At 34.9% G+C, this 21,915-nt stretch overlaps 1 protein-coding gene across 1 annotated transcript in view; it reads right to left on the bottom strand.

The window, feature by feature from the left end:
• STK32A (serine/threonine kinase 32A) overlaps positions 1-21,915 on the bottom strand; it is a 140,462-nt gene that overhangs the window by 19,249 nt on the left and 99,298 nt on the right. Inside the window, exons 7-9 of the mRNA XM_051978675.1 lie at positions 17,160-17,249; positions 8,916-9,013; positions 966-1,082 (exon numbers count right to left, since the gene is read on the bottom strand). Coding sequence (XP_051834635.1) covers positions 966-1,082; positions 8,916-9,013; positions 17,160-17,249 — 305 coding nt within the window. The remainder of the gene's footprint in view (positions 1-965; positions 1,083-8,915; positions 9,014-17,159; positions 17,250-21,915) is intronic.

Here is a 21,915-nt window from a genome sequence, read left to right as displayed (position 1 = left end):
TTGGCAACCAGAATCATTGTGGAGAGCAAGTGGGATGAAGTTTTTATGTTTAAGATCCTAAGATCATAGAAATATATCTGATGTAGGATCTTAGGGGTTAAAAAGCTGAACCCCTTTCTTTGTTTTTTTTTTTTTTAAATGACTTTTTATTGACAGAACTCATGCCAGGGTAATTTGTTACAGCATTATCCCTTGCACTCGCTTATGTTTTGATTTTTCCCTTCCCTCCCTCTCCTCCCTCCCCCAGATGGCAAGTAGTCCTTTACATGTTAAATATGTCTCAGTATATCCTAGATACAATATATGTGTGCAGAACCGAACAGTTTTCTTGTTGCACAGGGAGAATTGGATTCAGAAGGTATAAATAACCCGGGAAGAAAAACAAAAATGCAAACAGTTTACATTCATTTCCCAGTGTTCTTTCTTTGGGTGTAGCTGCTTCTGTCCATCCTTGATCAATTGAAACTGAGTTAGTCTCTTTGTCAAAGAAATCCACTTCCATCAGAATACATCCTCATGCATTATCATTTTTGAAGTGTATAATGATCTCCTGGTTCTGCTCATTTCACTTAGTATCATGAACCCCTTTATTTCTTAAAAAATCACTTATTTTTTAACATTCATTTTAGAAAAATGACTTCTGAATTCTCTTCCTCCAGTTCTTTCCTCATGGAGAAGGAACTTTGAGAAGGTAAGCAAAATGATGTCAATTATACATGTGAAATCATATAGACTATTTCTAAATTGGCCATCCAATCCCCATATTTTATAGTTGAGGAAACTGAGGCAGATAGGTTAAGTGATTTACATAAGAACACATAGCTAGTAAGTATGTGAGGCAGGATTTGAAACCAGAACTTCCTGATTCTAAGTGCAGTAGCTTGAAAGTATATACTGCTATATTAACACAGGCAATTATTCGTAATACCCCCTCATCATGGGGACCATGCTGCCCCTCCACTTACCTTTTTCAGCAGCGTCACCATTCCCACTGACCACGAAGCTGGGTAGGTCACAATTGCTGTCTTAAACATGTGAGCAATGTCATTAGTAGATGCTCCAGAGCGAATCTGATATGGCCTCTGCAAAAATATAACAAGAAATTTACTTCTTTTTAGCTGGGGGAGGGAGAGGAGAGAGGAAGGCAGAAAACCCTTCCCTTGGAAATGTTCCCAAGTCAGGCATTCAATAACTAAAATATTATCATGTAGTTTCTAATTCTTCCCCCATTGCTATCCTCAATAGAACCTCTGAAAATCAGCGTAGAGCCAGTATAGAGCTGATGTAAATAGATTATACACTGGGTTGTAAACACAAGAGCAGCTACAAAAAATCCAAGGAAATGAGGTGGCTCACAAAGGAAAGGGGCCTGGAAGAAAAAAGTAAAAAATCCACCACTTAGCGGAGTTGTGGCCATTATAGCCAAAACAGAGGTATTAAATCCAGGCCAGGAGAATTCACTGAGCAGCCACAGAAAGCCTAGTGGCCAGGACACCTTTGCATCTAAGCAGTCTGGATCAAGGCTGGAGGCTAAGCAGGTCAGACGTGGGAGGTCTCAGGTGGACTCCCCTTCCCTGTTCTGTTTGCACAAAGTGGAAAGAGAATTTGGAAACCAAGTCACTTGGCTCTGGTACCGTTGTGATGCTGGGTCAGTAAGCTCCCTTTCTATATCTGTTTCCTTTTCTCTGAAATGAAGAGTTTGGTCCAACTAAAATTGCTTTCCAGTTCAAATCCCATAATGCTATAAATGGTGAAAAAACCAGAAAGCTAGCATAAGAAATACAATTTTTGTTTTGTCCTGGGTTCCTGACTGAATAGATATCCTAGGGAAGAAGATTTCTTTGGGACCACTGTCTGGATGAAACGTTATAGTCCAGTCGACATTTGTAAACTTTTTTTTTTTTTTTTGAGGGGTAGAGAGAGGAGAGGACTCATTTTATTTTGCTTTGAAAAAATAAATCATTTTCACAAAATCCACAGCTTATGCATCTGAAGACAACTCTAGTAGACAAAACATTTAAGAAATGGCATGGTGAAATAAACAGATTACTAGAGCCACAGAAGACTTGGGTTGGAGTGTTGCCTTTCTGCAAATTGGGTTTCAATTGCTTAGCCCTACATTTTCTCCTTGGAAAGATAAGTCTGGACCATATGGTCTGATGTCCCTTTCAGGGCTGTGATCCTTTGAAAGTGCCTGCTGAGGTTTAGGTTTTATTCCTGTTTTTGGAAGATTTTCATTTAATATATTTACTATATATTTTATGAGCGACTTGTAAATGAATAATAACCAAATATTTATATAGTATTTACTATGTGTCCAGAGCAACTAAGTAGTGCAGTGGATAGTGCTCTAAGCCTGGAGTTAAGAAGATTCGGTTTCCTGAGGTCAAATGTCACAAGACATCTAAGAGTTTGTGAACTAGATTTCTTTTTCTTTCTTTCTTTCTTTCTTTCTTTCTTTCTTTCTTTCTTTCTTTCTTTCTTTCTTTCTTTCTTTCTTTCTTTTTTTTTAAAGGACTATCTCTTAAACTCAAATCACTCTGACTCTCATTGATTGGTCAATAATAGGTCCCTATAGAATAACTGCCTCATTTCTTTCCTTTTTTGAAAAAAGTTTTATTTTTTGTTTTTACACTTTTGGAATGTTCTTTTACACTGCCCCCATCTCATTGAATCCTTAATAATGGACATGTGTATATGTGTGTGTGTGTGTGTTTGTATGTGTGTGTATATATATACATATACACACATTACATATATGTACACATTATATGTATATATTCCAGTATATCAAATATATGTATATATGAATGTGTCTCCATAAATTTTGCTTAAATATTTTTGATATAACAGAATATAAATATATATGTATATATAATGTGGTTATATATATGTATACATATTCCATCATAATGGAAAATTTTAAGCAAAATTTAAAAAGACATATTTATATCTATTTATATATTCCCATTATAACAGAAATATTAACTGATATAGGAACCAGTTTGACAGTGTGTATATATCACATTTCCTAGCTGTGGTTCCCACTTCCCTGCTGAGAGGAAGAAGCTGTATTTTCTTATTAACTCTCTAGGACTAAAGTTCATGACAGTTCATCAGAGTTGAATGTCTTCTGATCATTGTTTTTATTTACATTGTTGTAGACATTGCTTTCTTAGATCGGCTTTCTTCATTCCATATCATCTCATGCCTTCCCATTTCCAATGGGCCAAGATTAAGAGCCAGTCCGCAATATCATGAATAAATAGTCAAAAGACTGAACAAACTTTTTCAGGAGAAAAATTCAAATGACCAACAGCTACATCAAAGAGACTATTAATAAAAAGAAAAATGCAAAATAGAGTAATGCTGTTTCACCTCACACCTAACAAACTGTCAAGTTTGATTAATCAATGACTGATCAATGATGGAGGGAATGGAGGAAAGTTAGGCATATCACATTAGACTGTGAGTACTTTGGGATCAGAAACTATTATTTTTTTTTACTTTTCTTTGTATTCTCTGCATTTAGCACAGTGTTTGGCAAGTGGTGGGCTCTTAATAGATGTTTACTGACTGATATTACAGAGGCATGCCATTATGGGTAAGGAAAATATCTCTATTATTAGGCTTGGTTCCTATGCAGTCAGTTTTATGGAACTGGTTTTTCCCTCTTTATTTTGTTTTCTTTGTTCTAAGAAATGACTCTTTTGAAGAAAGAATGAAGGAAATACATATTTAGAAATTAAAGAGATGTAAAAAATAATGCCCTTAAAATAAAAAAAAGTGAAAGTAGATTTTAACCAAATCCATCATCTCTTCACTCTTCACTTTCTCTTCAATCACTTGCAATTGATCTTCCTCCTCAGCCCTCTCCTGAAAGTAATCTCTTTAAGATAACTAATGCTGACCTAATTGACACATCCAGTGGTCTTATTAAGTCCTCCTCTTTGATGTCTCCTCAGGTTTTGACATTGCTGCCCATTTACTCCTGTTGGCTACTCTTCCTCCCATGGCTTCAAATATCAAGTGGTAACAGTTTTTAGGTATTAAACTGAAAACCATTTAATTGGCTAGTGTCTTATGTAGAGTTCATAAACAAAGAAAAATTGAAGAGCACAAAATGGAAATATGGTTTGAAATAAGCTAATTTATGACAAATTGACGGTTGGAACACTGAGTCTAGAGAAGTTAGAATAGACTAAGGGTCACATTTGTTAACAGTCATGATTAAGCTCAGGATTCTAGGGAACATTTTCAAGTTCATTTTCTCTTTTAAATTTGTTTCTTTCTAAATAATAACTTGTAAATGTTGAAATGATTATTTAACACCCTCTCTGTGAGATTGGGCAGTGTTGATAATTGTTCGTAAATGGTTGATACTTTGTTCTTTCTTGTCTGCACATACTATTCAAAATACCATTTACAACTTAATCTGTATTTTATAGAACTGCAAGATCCTAGATTTAGAAAAGGAGTTTAAAGGTCAACAAATCCAACCCCTTTTTTTTTTTTATCCCCATGCAGGATTCCCTTCCAAAGGCATTCCTGACAGGTGGACATTTGCCCTTCAACAGAACACGTCATTCTATTTTCAGACAATTCTCATTAGAGTTCTTTCTTAAGCTGGAATTGAAGTTTTCCTCCTTGTAACAGAAGTAGAGAAAATGTGCATTTTCTTCCAGACAATAGTCCTTCAGCTATTTGAAAGCAACTATCACATCTCCATTGTCTTCTAGAATTTATCAAAAGAAGCCTGGTAATATAATTCGTTTCTCTTCTTATTCTATTGATTTTGATGGCTAAAATAATTTTTTCCCATTAGAACCTCAAGCTTAATCATAGTAATTTTTAATTACTCTAAGTGACCTAGAGAAGGGATTCTTAACCTTTTTTTTTCTGAGATAGACTCCTCCTTGGCAGTATGATAAAGCCTCTGAACGTCTTCTCAGAATTACATTTAAAATACATAAACTAGAATATGTAGAATTACAAAGGATATCAATTATATTAAAACATGTTTATCAAAACATTTTTTAAAACAAGGTTTTTCAAGGATAAATGTTGAAAATTATCTTTGCATGTATTTTGAAAATAAATTTTTTTAAAATTTTTTAAACTCTAGGTTAGAAACCCTTGGTCTCTTAGAGTAGCCTTTTCTCAAAGCTTCGATAAGGCATAATTCCTAATAATGTGGTAATACAGAGAAGGGTTTAGTGCTAGGTATCAAGCATGCTGTGGATATCCAAATGAAATTAATGCCAAATATATGTAATTTGGGATTATCTATATTGCATTATCTCTACCTTTTCTCTTTTCTATTAATATGAATAATCACTTACCAAATATTTGAATTGAGCACATTTTGTAATGACATTTAAAGATATATTTGGGGACTTTGAATTTAAAAAAATTATAATCATTTTGTAAATTGTGTTCAAAGTTTTTTTTTTTTTAAATTATTATTAGATTTATTTTTTATTTTATTGCATGGGATGCCAGTTAACCAATGCGAACATGTTTTTAACTGTTTTTTAGCTTGCATTAATGTTTTATGAGTGTGTGATGTTTAATGTAGGTCAGATGATAGAAACCTAATAAATAAATAATTATTTATTGAGTTCATATAAGCTAAACAAATAATTATCAAATGATGCCTTAGAGAGTACAACTCTACTTGTAAATGTTGAAGAGCTGATAGACTTAGGTCAAGGATTTGGCCACTGAGATAATCTCCATCTGATAAGGAAAAGTGATGATATTGTTATCAATTTATCTGGAGAATCTTCACTTCCACTTCTGTGCTACCACACAGAGTAGCTTACTGAAAGATCTCATTCTACTGAAGTTAAGGCAGAGAGGGCAAAAAATCCAAAGTATGGGAGCAAGTACCAAAAAATTGTTACCCTTCCAGAGAGGAGTTTAGAATATGAGATGAACCCTCTTAAATTCTTATCACTCCCCCTTAATTAGACAGGCTAAGATACACTCTCCTTTCCCTCCCTATTTACTAAAGTGATTCAGATTTTATTTTCACCAGCATAGTGTTCCAAGTCCAATAATAATCAATGCTCAAATGCCCATCGTAACCATGGTCGCTTCCTCCCAAGATTCCACAGTATCACTCTGCAAAGGGAAGTCTGGGGCCAGATACCTAGTGTGACAATCAGGAAAAGTCAACAAGCATTTATTAAGTGCTTATCATGTATGAGACACTGTCTAAATGCTGGGGATTAAAAAAAAAGACAAAAAATATTCCTTGCCCTCAAGGGCACAAGATATTATACAGAGTATATAGAGAGTATCACATGGTTTTTAGGCTTTGTAAATATTATAAGTCTGGGTACTCTAATTGATATCCTACTAAAGGACTTAGAGCAAAGGTCAAAATTAATACAAAATTTAAAAAAAGGAAAAAAGAGGCACTTACAACAATCCCTATTGACCTATTTAAATAAGCTATGAACTCTGAAAATAATAAATGATTAAAAGCAAAAACATGTACTCCATTGTTGCCAATTCTTAAGGTCATTGATTTAGAGCTAGAAGGGGCCATTGAGGTCATCTAGTCCAGCCCCCTAATTTTGTAAATGAAGAAACTAAGGCCCAGAGAGATTAAATAATTTGCCCAATGTTAAATAGATGGTAAGTGGCTGTGCTGGAATTAAAATTGAACCAGTTGAAATAATCAGCACAATAAGGTTAAAAAAAATCCCTGCAAACCAATTTGGCCACTAAATATGATAATTCCTTTTAGTTGAGGAGACCTAGGAGCAAAGAAAATGAATTATAATATAAATTCATAGTCAAAACATTACAGAGGAGGTCAATGGAAAGTTATAAGCAGTATTTCTGGGCAAAGAATTAAAGAAGCAATAGGAAAATAGGTCTGCAAAAAATCTGGCATGAGATCCAACCAAATGAAATCAGGTGAAGAGCAGTCATCGATGAAGTTGTAAGAAGGATAATAAATCCATGTGAAATGAAACACTTTCCAGCATTTTAATAATAATCTTTTCTCATCCTAGATCACAGTAGCGCCACCATATTTATGCTATTAGATGGATCAGGATCCAGTGAATTATTTTAAAAAGCAGAAATGGCATTCAAGGTGAAATGGCTAGAAAGTAGTTTATTTTTAAAAAAAAAAGACTTAGGGATTTTAGTGGACAGCAGGCTCAAATGGGTGAGTAAGTTGGGATGGTGTATGGAGAGCTGGGCCTGGAGTCAGGAAAACTGCAATCAAATGTGGTCTTAGACATACTACCTATGTGACCTTGGGCAAGTCATTTTCCTCATTTGTAAGATGATCTGGAGAGGGTCAACTACTCCAGTATCTTCGCCATAAAAACCCCACATAAAGTCACAGTCAGCCATGACTGAACAACAATAAAGTCTCAATATGAGTCAATGGCATAATATGTAATCAAAACAGTGAATAAAATCATAGGCTCCGTTAAGAAAGATATAATTACCAGGACTATGGAGATGATAGGCCTGTTGTTCTCTGCCCTGGTAAGAAAGCATCTGGAGAAATGTATTCACTTATAGGGAGATCATTTTAGAAAGAGCATTGATAAATAGGGAGCTCATCAAGAATAAGAACTATTGTATAGGGCCTGAATACCATGGTAGCACATGTGGATCAGAGAAACAAACTCCCACAAAATATTTACATGGGCCCTTCTTGTTAAAAGAGCCTTTCCATTCTACCATCTATCCTTCTGATGTCTACAATGTGTTATAGCAGTGGTTCTCAAACCTTTGTTCTCAATATCTTCATGCTGTTAAAAAAAAACTATAGAAGATCTGTTCAAAGAGTTTTTATTCACATGGGTTATATTTATAGCTATTTACTATATTAGAAATAAAAAAAATAAATTTGAATTTGTAGACCCTCTGAAAGGGTTTCAGAGACCCCAACAAGTCTTTGGACTACACTTTGAGGACCACTGTGTTATAGTATCCAGGGGTCTAATCCTGTTCCTCAGTTCTGCTATTTCCTGTCCAGAATTTCATTCTCCCGACTTTCCTCTTCTCCTCTCCTTTTAATTTCCTTTCTTCCTACTAAGATACTATAGAATTCTCAAAATGAGATGCCCAAAACTATACCAAGGACTTTTGATCATTATTTTCCAGTTAATGTATTCCAATCACCAGGGCATAATACCAGAGGTTCTCACATTCACTGCCTACTTTCTTTCTGATACGCCCTTAGATTTTCTTTCCTCCATATACTTTTTTTTTATCAATATTCATCAAGAGGAGTGCTAGAAAATGTTTGGAAATATTCCTCTGAATGAAATGAATTGTCAGTAGAAAAATCAATAGTCACCTTCATTTGTCTCCAAGAAAAAATTCTTTCCATTAGTGCACTTTTTTTTTTTTTTTTTTTTCAGGGAGACAACTCTATTTTGCCCCTGAACCCAGAACTTCAGGATGGAGCGCCAGTAAGGAATTCAACATGACAGGGCATGAATGGTGTTGCATTAATAATTCACACCTGCTGGAGTGGGTAGTTTCTCAACTAGTGTGTCATGTTGTGATTGCAAAATGACTTTCTTCAAATATACAAATATATTTACATGAGTTACTTAATGAATAGTACTGCAGTCACCACTTGGGAGATTTCTATTATTCAAATTACTCCTTCAATTTCTGGTGCTTAATTTAATGTTAACCAACATTCTGAGCCCCATGCTGAGTGATGGAGAATTAATCTGCATGAAAATCACATAGATTCTTACCAGCTCTTCATTGGGCTGCAGGATGGATATTTTGCTGTCAATTCAAAAGTGGGAAGTGGAGGAGGCAGAGCTTGGAGATATACTGAGTTATTTAAGCTGGTCCACCCTTTCCTTGTAAAATACAGCACATTGTGGCATGAAACAAACTGGAATAAAATTTTACTATACCCGGCCTCTCAGCAGCTCATAAGCAGTCACTCCCAGGGACCACCAGTCAACAGCAAAGGAGTATCCTGTCTGTCTTCTTGAATTGAACATCTCAGGGGCTGGAAGATACAGAAAAACGGGGCTAATGATTACATCCAGGTTCCTCATAAATGAATACATCCATTGAACCCAAGACACCTTGCAGAAGCATCAGGGGACTTCTGTGCTAGACAAACTGAGCCTTTTGGGGCTGTTTTGATCATGTAATCACTGTAAGGAACTCTAGGTGACTAATTATTTTTTAATTTTTGGAATCAAACAAGAATTTTCTATAACATAGCTCAATTTAAAACAAGACAATGATACATAAAAACTACTAATCTCCTATGTACTATTTTCTATTCCTTTCAAATATACAAGAAATTTATCATGTAAATTTCTTCCCCCTCCTTTTTGTGTATTCCTGTCCCCTCTGGTCTCCCCCTTCCCAGATTATATACAACTATACAGTTCTCTCTCTAGCTATATATATATAAAATGTATATATGTAAGTATATATGTAAAATTATTCTCTACCTATTCTACACATACTTCTATTTATTAGTTCTTTCTCTAGATAGACAGCACCATTCTTTATGTGTTCTTTAGAGTTAATTTGGGTATTTATAATAGAGAAAATAACTTAAAGTTGTCCATAAACCAATATTGCTGCTCCAATAAACGATATTCACTATAGATGATTGATATTTATACATGAGCCTCATTCAACACTTGTAGCTGAGTTTGTTTAGACTTATTTTGTTTTCTAGAGAAATTTTTCTTCTCTAAAATTGACAAAGCATTTTATTTAGGTTCACTATTTCATTTGATTTCTCAACAACTCTGCAATATAGTTACTTTTATAACTCTCATATTGCAAGTAGTTTTGGAGATAATGTTCTAGACAGTTTATCAACTGTTAGTTCTGTCATGATAAAAAGTACTGGAGTCTACCATAGAATGTTTGAAGGACTTATCAAAACTTTTCTGCTCTGAACTACAAAAGTAAAAATGCAAAGCAAAAAACTACAATACCTGTCACCAAAACCAAGATTTTAAAAATTTCTGATCTAGTCTCAAAAGCAAGAGTCACCTATATAAGAAGGGAAAAATAGGGCCAATGTCTCCAGAAAGAAAAGTACCTGCTGGCTAGACCTACCTAACCTTTTTTTTTTTTTTTTTTTTTTCTTCCTTTGTAGGTAATTTCATTGATTAGGGTTCTAAAAGGAAGTAAATTTCCCATAACAATGCAGATCAGCCTTGTTCTTTATTAGCCTCAGGCATTGAGAGATTAGGTAATTTGCCCACTGTCACAAACTACAGTGTTATAAGAGGAACTTGAATCCTAATTTTCCTAATTTAGAGAGCAGCTCTCCCTGTGCTCTATCACATTGGCCCAAGTAACCCAGGCAAAAACAAGAAAGAATGGATTCTCATTCAAGAAGTGCCAAGTGTGGCACTAGGATTGTTTTCATTGAGGTATTATGTAAATTTTCTTCTCCAGATTCACTCCTATAGAAAAAATACGAGAAACACCAATTTTTTGTTGTTGTTGCAAAAGTAAGGTAGACAGATGTTGCATTTAAACTAAGCATCAAGAAAAGGAAAAAAAAGACTTTCTTTTCAACCTTCTCACCATGGAAACCAGATCCAGACCTTAGAATGATGAAAACCGTAGAGACATATGTCACTCCTGAAAACAGCAATTTGAAATGTAGCAAACACGGGCAACTGGGCTTACCAGATTTTTTTATTTCTGTTTTTATTATTTTTATTGTTTGAGTACTAGAATCTAGGACAGAAATGGACTAAATTACATGCTCTCATTTATTTCAGCCATGACAATAAAAGGATTTATTTCATCATCTAGTATTTGGAAACTGTAATTCGGTAGGTTCTGAAGTTCCATAAAATGAGGCTGATTTTTCTCTTGTAAAATTTTCTTTCTAGCTGCTCTGGGGAATGGGACTATTTTGTTAGCTCTCTCTGTCTCTCTTTCTCTCTGTCTGTTTCTCTGTCTCCCCATCTTCCTCCCCTTCCCTCCCCTCTGCCTTTTTCTTTCTTCTCCCTTTTTTTCTCATTCTCCCTCTCCCTCCTCCTCTCCTTTCCTCCCTCCCTCCTTCCTTCCTTCCTTTTCCTTTTCCCTCTCCTTTTTCTTCCCCCCATAACTAAATAAAGAAGTGAATGAAATACTAAAGGGAATAAATGAAATATCACTAGGAAAGCAAATTTCTTCAATTGTCACTAAAATCTTATTCCTAGCTTTGTAGTCTGTTTCTCTTTGTTCCTCACCCAGGTAGGGCTCTATTCCCCTCCACTCCTCAGCTCCCTGCCCACAGGGATTTTGTTGTTCATTTGTGTTTTATTCTTTGTAACCTTATTGGAGTTTTCTTGGCAAAGATACTGGAGTGTTTTGCCATTTCCTTTTCTATTTTATTTTACAAACAAGAAAACTGAGGCAAATAGAGTTTTCCTGGGGGTTACACAGCTATCAAGTGTCTGAAATCACATTTGAACTCAGGTCTTGACTGCAGGCTCAGAGCTCTATTGTACCTAGCTGTCTACCCGCAGGTTAGGGGGGCATGTTATTTATCTCTGCATTATTTTTCCACTTGTTAAGCAGTTGTTATTGAAGCGAATTGTTTAGAGATCCTCCAATAAAACTGCGGTATGGATGCTGGGGAGGTTCCAAGCCTGGGTTTAGAGTAGCCTAACAAATGTAAAATGACAGTCAGAAGGAGAACAAAGCTCTTGACACTGGAATATGAAAGATAAGGCCATAAGAGACATCTCCAGAAGGAGGGACTGCTTTGTCTAAGACTGTCTCTGATGAAGATAACCCACTTAGCAGAGGAGGAGGCCTTTATTTTATTGGTTGAGTATCTATTGATTACATTAGTCTGTTTTATTCCCCATGCCAACACAGATCACAGTCCAGCTATAGGCTGTGTAAAGACCCTTTAGCAAAGAGTCTTTAAGAGTTTTTGTGAAGGAAAAAATTCATCACCAGGAGAACAAGCTGGTATTGAACTTTAAAAGCTCAGCTAGGCTGATGGTCCCCCTACAAACATGCAGATTGTCATTAAGAGGTGATGCTGAATAAATAGTATAATAAAATGCAATAAACTTGAGTCAGAAGCCATGGGTTCAAATCCTAGCTTAGCCACTTATGTGCTGCCTGTGTTTTTTTAATGTTTTATTTTATTTATCTATTTAATATTTTTCCTTAGTTACATTCAAAACAAAAAAAAATAATTCTTTTACATTTGTTTAAAAAATTTTGAGTTCTTGGTTCTTTCCCTTATTCCCACCCTCAATTATGAAACCACTTGTGAAGTTATGCAAAACATTTCTATAAAAGTCAAGTTGTGAAAAATTAAGTTAAAAAAGAGAGAGAAAGAGAGAATGGTTCAATCTCTTTTTAGACACAATCAGTTCCTTCTCTGAGTATAGATAGGATTTTTCATAAGTCCTTCAAAGTAATAATGGATTATTGTACTACTGAGAATAGCAAAGTCATTCATAGCTGGTCATCCCAGAACATTGCTATTCTTTTGTATAAAGTACATTTCACTTTGCTTGAGTTCATGGAGGACTTTCCAGGTCTTTTTTTCACTGAGAGTATCCTGCTGGCCATTTCACAAAGAACAATGATATTCCATAAAAACAAACACCACGGGTTTTTGAGCCATTTCCCAGTTAATGGGCATCTCCTCAATTTCCAATTTTTTGGGAGAGAGTTCCTGCGAAGAGAGTTGCTATGAATATTTTTTGTACATATAGGTCACTTTCCTTTACGTACTGCCTGTGTGATCTTGGCAAAGGCTCTTTGCCTCTTTGCCCACTTTCTCTAGGGCTCAGTTTCCTCATTTGTAAAAAGGGAATACTGAAGGAAAGAGATAGTTGGCCACAAGTCCCTTCCACTCCTAAGTCTGATTTTATTAAGCCACTACTATATAAATATTATAATCATGAAAAAATTGTTTAAATTGATTAGAATTATTCCTGTTAACCATCCTAGTTCCTTATAACCCTAGGTAGCAGATAAAATACTGGTATTTGAGTCAGAAAGACTCAAAGAATTCTATCTCAAAGAAAAAATTCTATCTCAAATACATATTTGCTTTGGAACCCTAGGAAAGCCACTTGCCCTCACTCGACCTCAGTTTCCTCGTTTATAAAAATAAGAACAATAGTAGCATATATCTTGTAGGGTTGTTGTGAGGATCTCATTTGAGTCCTAGGAAAATCTGTGCAAACCTTGAAGTGCTTATACAAATGTGAACTTCTATTGTTATCTCATTTTTAATTCTCTTGCCTACGGAGTTCACATAGAAATGGTCCTTGGATAGGTGAAAATTCTGTTATTATTCTTTTTGCATATTTAACATTCTGTAGAATATTACACAAGTGAATAAAATTAATTTCTTTTTCTTATGTGTTTTTCCCCCTGAGGCAATTGGGGTTAAGTGATTTGCCCAGGGTGATACAGCCAGGAAGTGTTAAGTGTCTGAGGCCACTTTTGAACTTAGGTCCTTCTGATTTCAGGGCTGATGCTCTACCTACTGCACCTCCTAGCAGTCCCTATAATTTCTTTTTGTAGTTAAGGAAAAGTGCTAGGATATAAACTCATCCACTGCAATCTCATAGAAAGCATCTTTAGCATGTTTCCCATAGCAGAAAGGCCATCAGGGTGATCTGTACCTAATTCTGTTTCCACATGACTTTAATTTATTCTATTAAGTATCCGTATTTTGAGAACTTTTCACTTCATAAAACTTGGAGTTTCAATATGATTCTTAAGTTTTTATAAGTTCACATTATGTTTAAGTATTGATGATGACAATGGTAATTTGCTGCTTCTTCATCATCATTCTCATTAACAGAGGAATCAAGTTATGGTGGATATAGAAACTTATCTTGGAATCACGAGGACCTGGATTCAGGTCCTGCCTTTGAAAAATATTAGTTGTGTGACCCTAATCACTTACCCTCTAAGACTTTTATTGAGAATAATCGCTATTTTGAAAGACCAGAAAGTTTCCTCATTATGAGTGCTTTACCCTAATAGAATTCCAGTCTAAGTTAAAAAAATTTTCATTCTCACCAGACATACCCCCAAATTGCCTTCAACTAATGTCACCACCCAGTACCCTGTTGGCTGCTGGTACTCCAGGGTTAGACAGGCTCAGGTCCTGCTGTCATTTAAGTAACCTGACATTCAATTGAACAAATAATCTTCCCTGAAGTTGGCTGCTATGAGTTCCTCAGCCAAAGCCTAATGACTGCTTGTGTGACTGACAATCAAATTCTCAGAGGAAAAAAGAGAATGATGAAGCTGTGGAACAGAGGTGACAGTCCTTGGGGGAAGCGGCCCCATGCATGCAAATTATCCCGGCTGGTGCCAGCAGTAAAGCTCATGATTTGCATGAGCTGGGGACTGACTTCATTATAAGGCACCCACGTGACTGTGCACAAGTGGCTGCCCTGGCTACTCCTGGTGCACGGGGAGGGTCCGCTGGAAAGTTTCAATAATCTCCATGAAGCAAAATAACAATTACTGAATCGGGGCTCAGGGACCACCTTTCATCAGGGAAGTCGGCCCCGACCCCCACTCAGCTTGAACCACTCACCTGCTAGCCCAGCTACTTATTCTCCTCCTCAATTACTGCCCGGACTTGCTGCGTCCCAATATCTGGCTTGATGGACTTGCCAAGATAATTAAAAATAATGGTCATCATAAGGAAGACTGGCATTTATGCAAACTTTGTCATTTTCAAAGTGTGCTCTACAGACAGCTCATTTGAACCCAGATTAGTGTTTATTTTCCCCTTAGTCTTTTCTATTTATTATCCTCCCCCCGGGTTTTAGCTAATTTTTTAAATAAAGTGACACGAATCATAATTATAATAGCCAATGTTTATATAGCATTTTAAGGTTTAAAAAAAGTTTTGCAGATACTATCTTATGTCCTTCTCCCCCAAATGGGATGAATTAGCTGCTACAAATATTTTTATCCCCATTTATGGATGGGGAAAGAGTCTCAGAGAGATTAAGCCGTTTGTTCAGCTTTCTAAAGGTTGGGTGGTAGACACCTACTAATTGGCATCTGAGTCCTGATTCAATAGGTTGTCATTTTGGTTTACAGAGATCATCTGAAGAATCTTGAGAAACACTAGTGAGCATTCCCAATGCACCGGCAGAAGCCAATGGTTCTAGAGAGAGAGTATTCAATTCCAAGTCTCTTCTGACTCCAAGGCTGCATTGTTTTTACTATATGGCATAAAATCAAGAATGTTTAAAGAAGTTTTCCTATTGACTGTAAACCAGTAATCTAAGAAACAACATTGCAACTATTTTTAAAAGGGAAGGGAAGAGGGAGAAAGTTTTTTAAAGGACAAAGTTGCCTATCTGGCATTTAAAGCCTTTTACAATCTGGTCCTAATCTCACTATCTTTCCAGCTTTATATATTATTTATAAGCCTTCCCATATTCTATAAGCCAAAAAAAATGGGTTTCCTACTATTCCCCCACCTGTGACTCCATCTCCCATTTTTGCTCCTTTATTTACAGTGTATTCCCTCCTTAATTCCACCTCTTGGAATCTCTAATGTACTTCAAAACTCACTTTCTACAAGAAACTTGTCCTGATTCATCTAGTTGTATGTATTTTCTTGCCAGAAATTACTTTGAATCTAAATACTAATACTAAAATGTATTTTTTTCACTGGAATATAAATTCCTTGAACAGATGCTCTATTTAATGTTTGTGTGTTTAGTTTTTAGCACAGCTTGGGTATACACTAAATCCTTAAGAAATATTTATTAATTGACAGTATGCCTGAACCAATTTATAGAGCTGTGTCTTGCACTTCAAGAAGGCAACAACATGTGAAAGAAGATGGTCTGGAAGTACCTTATTTCAAACTATATTCCAAAGCAGTTATTATGAAAACAATCTAGTACTAAGAAAAAGAACGGTGGATAACTAGAACAAATGAGGTACACAATACACTGTGGCAAATGAGCATAGTAAACTAGTGTTTGATAAAGCCAAAGATCCAGGCTTTGCGGGTAATAACTTACATTTGATAAAAATTGCTGGGAAAACTAAAAAAGAGTTTGGCAGAAACTAGGGATATACCAGCATCTCACATCATATACCAAGAAAAGGTCAAAATGGATAAATTGATTAGATATAAAGGGTGATAACTTTTTTGTTTTATTTTTTTAATTAAAGCTTTTTATTTTCAAAATATATACATGGATAACTACCCCAAAAAGATCAAAGAAAAGGGAAAAGGATCTATTTATGCAAAAATACTTATTTCAGATTTTTTTTGAGGCAAAAAATTGGAAATTGAGAGGATGCCCATTAATTGGGGAATGGCTGAACAAGTTTTAGTATGATTGTGATTGAATACAATCCTATTGAATATTGATATAAGAAATGATGAGCAGGCTGATTTCAGAAAAACCTTGGAAGACTTATATAAACTGGGGCAAAGCAAAGTAAGCAGAATCAGGATTATAATGTACACAGTAAGAGCAGTATTGTAAGAATGACAACCATAAAAAACTTAACAACTCTGCTCAAGACAATGACCCAAGACAATTCCAAAGGGCCTATGCTACCCATCTGCAGAGAGAGAATTGACAAACTCTGGATGCAGATGTACTTAAAAACCACAAACAACAAGATTCTTTGTATTTCTGGCTTTGTTTGTGTTTTCCTTTGCAATATGACTAATATTGAAATGTTTTTCATGATTTCACCTGTATAATTGATATGTTGCTTGCTTTCTCAAGGGGTAAAGGAGGTACAGGAAGGAAGGACAATTTGGAACTCAGACTTTTTAAAAATCAAAGTTAAAAAATTTTAAACTTGTAATTGGGAAATAGCTAACTATATACATATATACATACGTATATACATATATATTACATATATATGTATATATATGTATATATGTATATATATATATATATATATATATATATTATATATATATATATATATATATGTATATATATATATATATATATATATATATATATAAAAGAAGGTAACAACATTCACAGATTACCTTGTAAAAGGATTCATATTCTACAACTGGCCAGCATTAGAAGGTATTTTAATAATACTAGAAAGTACTTTAATAACACAAAGAGCTATATATAGAAATAATCAAAAAATCCCCATTTAAATAATCAAAGAAATCCTACCCATATAAGGTTTGGTGCCAGCAACTGTGGTGATTTTCATTTCCTTCGTCAGCATGGCAGCAATGTTGAAGTCTGTAATGTGGACGTGTCCTTAGGAAAATAAAAGAACCAAAATTAGTGCTCAGGGTTTTTTTTTGCCCCTGTGATGTGGATAAATTTCTGTTTTAAAACAGTTGCTGCCTAGTTTCTTTAATAACTCTTTCCAACTCAATCCTTCTATATATCCATTAAAATCCTATTATTTAATCTAGAAGTGAAAGATCAAAGTGTCTTGAAACATTTTTATTTCTTTATAATTATATATTAAAATCATTGAATGTATATGAATAACAAATGACAACAATAATAAAGCAAAGACATATGTAACTATAATTCTTTGGCTATGACCAAAGTTACACCCTGAATCACCTCTAATTCTCAACAGTAGATAACAGTAAATGACTTTTCTTCACTTGTCTGGTAACAACCTCACACATTTCAGTTCATTCCATACAATGATCTCCTAAGAATCTTTATAATTTTTCTTCTGATAATGGTTAAATTCAGAGTCTCTGAAAAAAATAAATTAGATTGGTCCCTTACATTTCTCTTATCTTTAGTAATCACAGGAAACAGTTTTTCAAAATATATTGTTACTGGATAGCTATTCATCAGCTCTTAATAGATTTATCTTTATCAAGTTTCTTTATGACCTAAAACAATTCTAAAGAGGAAGAAATTTTACATTACCTCCTTCCCAAAGTTTTTTCCACTGATGCTTCAAAAATCCGTATAGATCTCAACTTAAACACACATAACTTCTCCACAGGAGAAATGCTTTATAATTAGATATTTTAAAATTCCTTTCAATATTCTAACACACTGCTTATCTCACTAGTCTATTTGGGTCTCAAATTACAATAACTATATTTTAAAAAATATCTACAGTTTCTGTAACAAATGCTTTGAAATAGGGTGTCCACATGATTTCACCTGATACATATAAGCTTCTTGAGGATAGGAATTCTTTTAGTTTCATCTCAGTATCCCATGATTTTTAATAGAATAGCTGGCACAAACCAGTACTATTTGAAACATTCAATTAGGAGAAACTCTCTGCCTTTTGAAGTAATCTGCTACATTTTGGAAATTTTAATTGTTAGAAAAAATATTTTAAATGTTGAGCTGAAATCTGTCTCCCAGTGACTCCTACTCACTGACCCTAGCTCTGCCTTCTAGGATCAAGGAAAACAAATCTAAATCCTCTTATTCTCTCAATGTCTCTCTATGTCAATAGTTACCTCAACATTTTGGTTGAGTGCTTCTGAATGTATTTTGACTTGTCAATAGTATTCCAAATGTGGTCTAATGAAGGAAGAAGACAGCAGGACCCCAACCCCACTCATGTTGGACACAACTTCTATTGCTGAAATCTAATATTTTGTTGTGGGATTCAGTGTTCTTCAAGGGATAGAGTTGCCTTTGGATCCAGAAGACCAGGATTCAAGTTCCCTTTCTGATATATATTATGTTACTCCAAATAAGTCATAAAGCCTTTCAATGAATGGTCCAGTCTCCTCTCTAAGGACATGGCAGACTTGCATTTTGTAGAGAAAGTTCCCAATCCCAACAAAATCACAAGTTTAGACTCCCACAAAAGGAAGTTAATATGTTTGACTATACTGCTGACTCGTGTTGATCTCTACTGGGAAATTCACTAAGACTCCAGGCCATTTTCACATTAATAGGTTTTGGATATGCTTTCAACATCCTTTTCATGTGCTTTTGTTTTTTTTGTTTGTTTTTATTCCAAGGGTAGGGATTTTATATTTATCTTTATTAAATTTCCCCTTGATCTAGATTATTGGGATCTTTTTAGATTTTATTCTGTCCATCAAAATGTTAATTACTCCTCCCAGTTTTATTTAAATCTGCAAATTTGGTAAACAGTCATTATACATTTTCATCCCAATCATTGATAAGTGTTGAATAGCCTAAGGCCAAGAACAGATCCTTTGGGCACTCTACTAGAGAACTTAGTCCATTAAACATCAATCCATTAATCAATATTCTTTATATCTGAACAATCACTATTTGAGAAGTGTGTTTGTATGTGTGTGTGTGTTAAATATTATTAAAATATCTGATTGCTTTATTTTACTTTTTTAAAGGCTGGTTTTCAGAAGAAAAAGGGTAACTGTGATTAAGATATGTGTCTTCTTGCATTCTTTTTGTTTTTTTCCTTTTTTTCCCATCTTCACTATAGCTTTCCTTGTCATATTTTGAAGGAATATTTTGGACATGTGGCACAGTGGATTGAAAGTTGGCCTGGGAATCCGGAAGATTTAAGTGCTGCTTCTGACATATGTTGGCTGTGTGACAGAAGACAAGTCACTTAACCTCTGGATGCCTCCCAGATTATTTTCTAAAACTTTAAACTGGTAATCTTTTTTGGGAGAATTCCCCCCCCTGGACTTGCCTATATTGATTTTAGAAATCACAGATCTGTACTCCCAAAAGCCCCAAAAGAGAAAGTTTGCCATCAAAGTTGGCCACCCTACTGTAATTGTCCCTGCTCTTCTACAATTCCATTGTTCTAACAGCTTACAGAGTTAAGCTTATAGCAACCATAAAGGGAAAAGGTGATATTAAGCTAGAAACTGGACAGATAAATTTTTGACTCTATTAGATTCATGTTAGGAAGTGGTAACTTATCCAGAAGACCTCAACGTGTTGACATTTTTATTTGTCTGTGTTAGTGACATCTCAATGCTTTGTCCCCAACAGAGGGAAAACAATTGATTGTTTTCCTTTACAGCAGTATAAATTGCACATGTCAAACATTATCTTCTTCTCTCTTTGAGGACTCTGAAGATTCTATTCCAGGTAAATCTCAGTGTCTCTCCCAATTTGGCATTAATGAATGATTTTATTTTGTAAAGACCCAACAAAAGAACATGTGGTTAAATTTTTGAATACAAATGAAGAAATAAGAATAAAACTGAGTTGTAACCAACATCTGAAATGGGCATTGTGCCTTGTCTGAATCATCAGTCAGATAAATTGATCTCTAGGCAGGGGAGTACTAGTAAATGTTCAGCAACTGGGTTCCTAAAAAAAAAAAAGTATACTCATGTCATACTTTTAGGTTTAATCTGAATTACTAACATTTTCTCCATGACTTTATTAAGTTTAAACAATCAACAAGACAATAAAATACTGATATATTGATCTTGTTAACTTCCAAGATAAATACTCATGCTGAAAATGTAACAATGCCTTCAAGGGCCCTGTTCAGATTTTAAGACTCTTGTAATTTTGTTGTTCAGTCATTTTCTTACTTTGTTATCAGAGAACTTATCTAGCTATATTCCAGCAGTCCATCACCAGAGGGTTAACCACTAGGAAATGGATTGCTTTTGTCTCACCAAATACTGGCAATTAAGATATTAAAGGAGTATTTTAACTATTGGTGGAAGGGATACACAGACCAATTATAGAACAAATATTCTGAGCTAGAGTAAAATATTATTTTGTAGTCAATTCTTGCAGTCTCATTCAAAATGTTTTCCAGATCCAATGGTCTTCTCGACATCGTTCAGAGGTAGAGAAGATACCAAAGTCAGATAGTAGTCCTACTCGACAGGAAAATGGGACCTAAAAGAGTTGGCCTTAGCTAAAATCCTATTCATTGAGAAAGAAAATGAATGGTATTATAGAAGTATAATATCACAGAACCTTAGAGCTGAAGAGGTTATTTTATAGAATGATTACAGGATGAAAAAAAAAAAAGGAACAGAAAAAGCATTGAGTTGGCCCAGGTCCCATAATTATTAAGTGGAATCAAGAAGGCTTCAACCTAGGTTTTCTGAATCAAAACATGGTCCTCTTCACTCCACCATACAGAACTGCTATCCCTTATCTAAGATATTGCATTGCCTCTCAAAGTAAGAGTTATCAGACATACCTAGGTGGTTCATGGCATAATACAAGTCATGGTAAAATGTGCCATTTAAAAAAACTGAATTTTCTATAGCAGGCTTGAATATACATTTGAAAAATTACAAAAAGATCCATTTAAAAAGTACCCTAAAGTGTGGTGTTTGGCATACAATAGTGGCTTAATAAATATTTATTGATTGGTTTAGGAAAAGGTAGCTACTTATATTGGTTTTCTAAGATTTTTAGATTATATTATTTAGACTTCAATTTGTGGATGATGTTTTGCTGATTTGCATCAATTCCCAGAATAATAGAGATCCATAATTTTTGTGTTGTCTTTGACTGGACCTCTGCTCTTTTTTTATTAGTATTTCATTTTTCCAAATACATATAAAGATAGTTTTCAACACTCATTTTTGTAAGACTTTTTGTTCCAAATTTTTCTGCTTCCTTCTGGACCTATGCTTTTAACATGTTAGAGAACATTGAGTAAAGACTGTCTTCTTCCAAGGCTGATCAGTATTTGCTCTGCAACTTAGAGACTCAGGGAGTTGTGGGGAAGGCAAGTACTAAAAGGTTAAACAATTTGACCAGGATCACACATTTATGTTTCAGATATAACTGAACTCAGGACTTGCTGACTCTGAAGTGAGCTCTCCATCCCCTATCCTATAAGTACCTCTGATCCACAACTCAAAAGAAATCATCCTACACACAAAAAATCAAAAGGATGAAAAAATGTCTATTGTTCAGACTATGGCATGCAGCTGGATGGTCAGGCTGTTAAGTGAGAACAACAGTACTTATAGCTGGGACAGATGAAGAGGGATAATGA

This window comes from Antechinus flavipes, chromosome 2 (assembly GCF_016432865.1).
Source record: "Antechinus flavipes isolate AdamAnt ecotype Samford, QLD, Australia chromosome 2, AdamAnt_v2, whole genome shotgun sequence".
Taxonomy (NCBI): Eukaryota; Metazoa; Chordata; class Mammalia; order Dasyuromorphia; family Dasyuridae; genus Antechinus; species Antechinus flavipes.
This window is presented reverse-complemented; position numbering and strand designations above follow the sequence as displayed.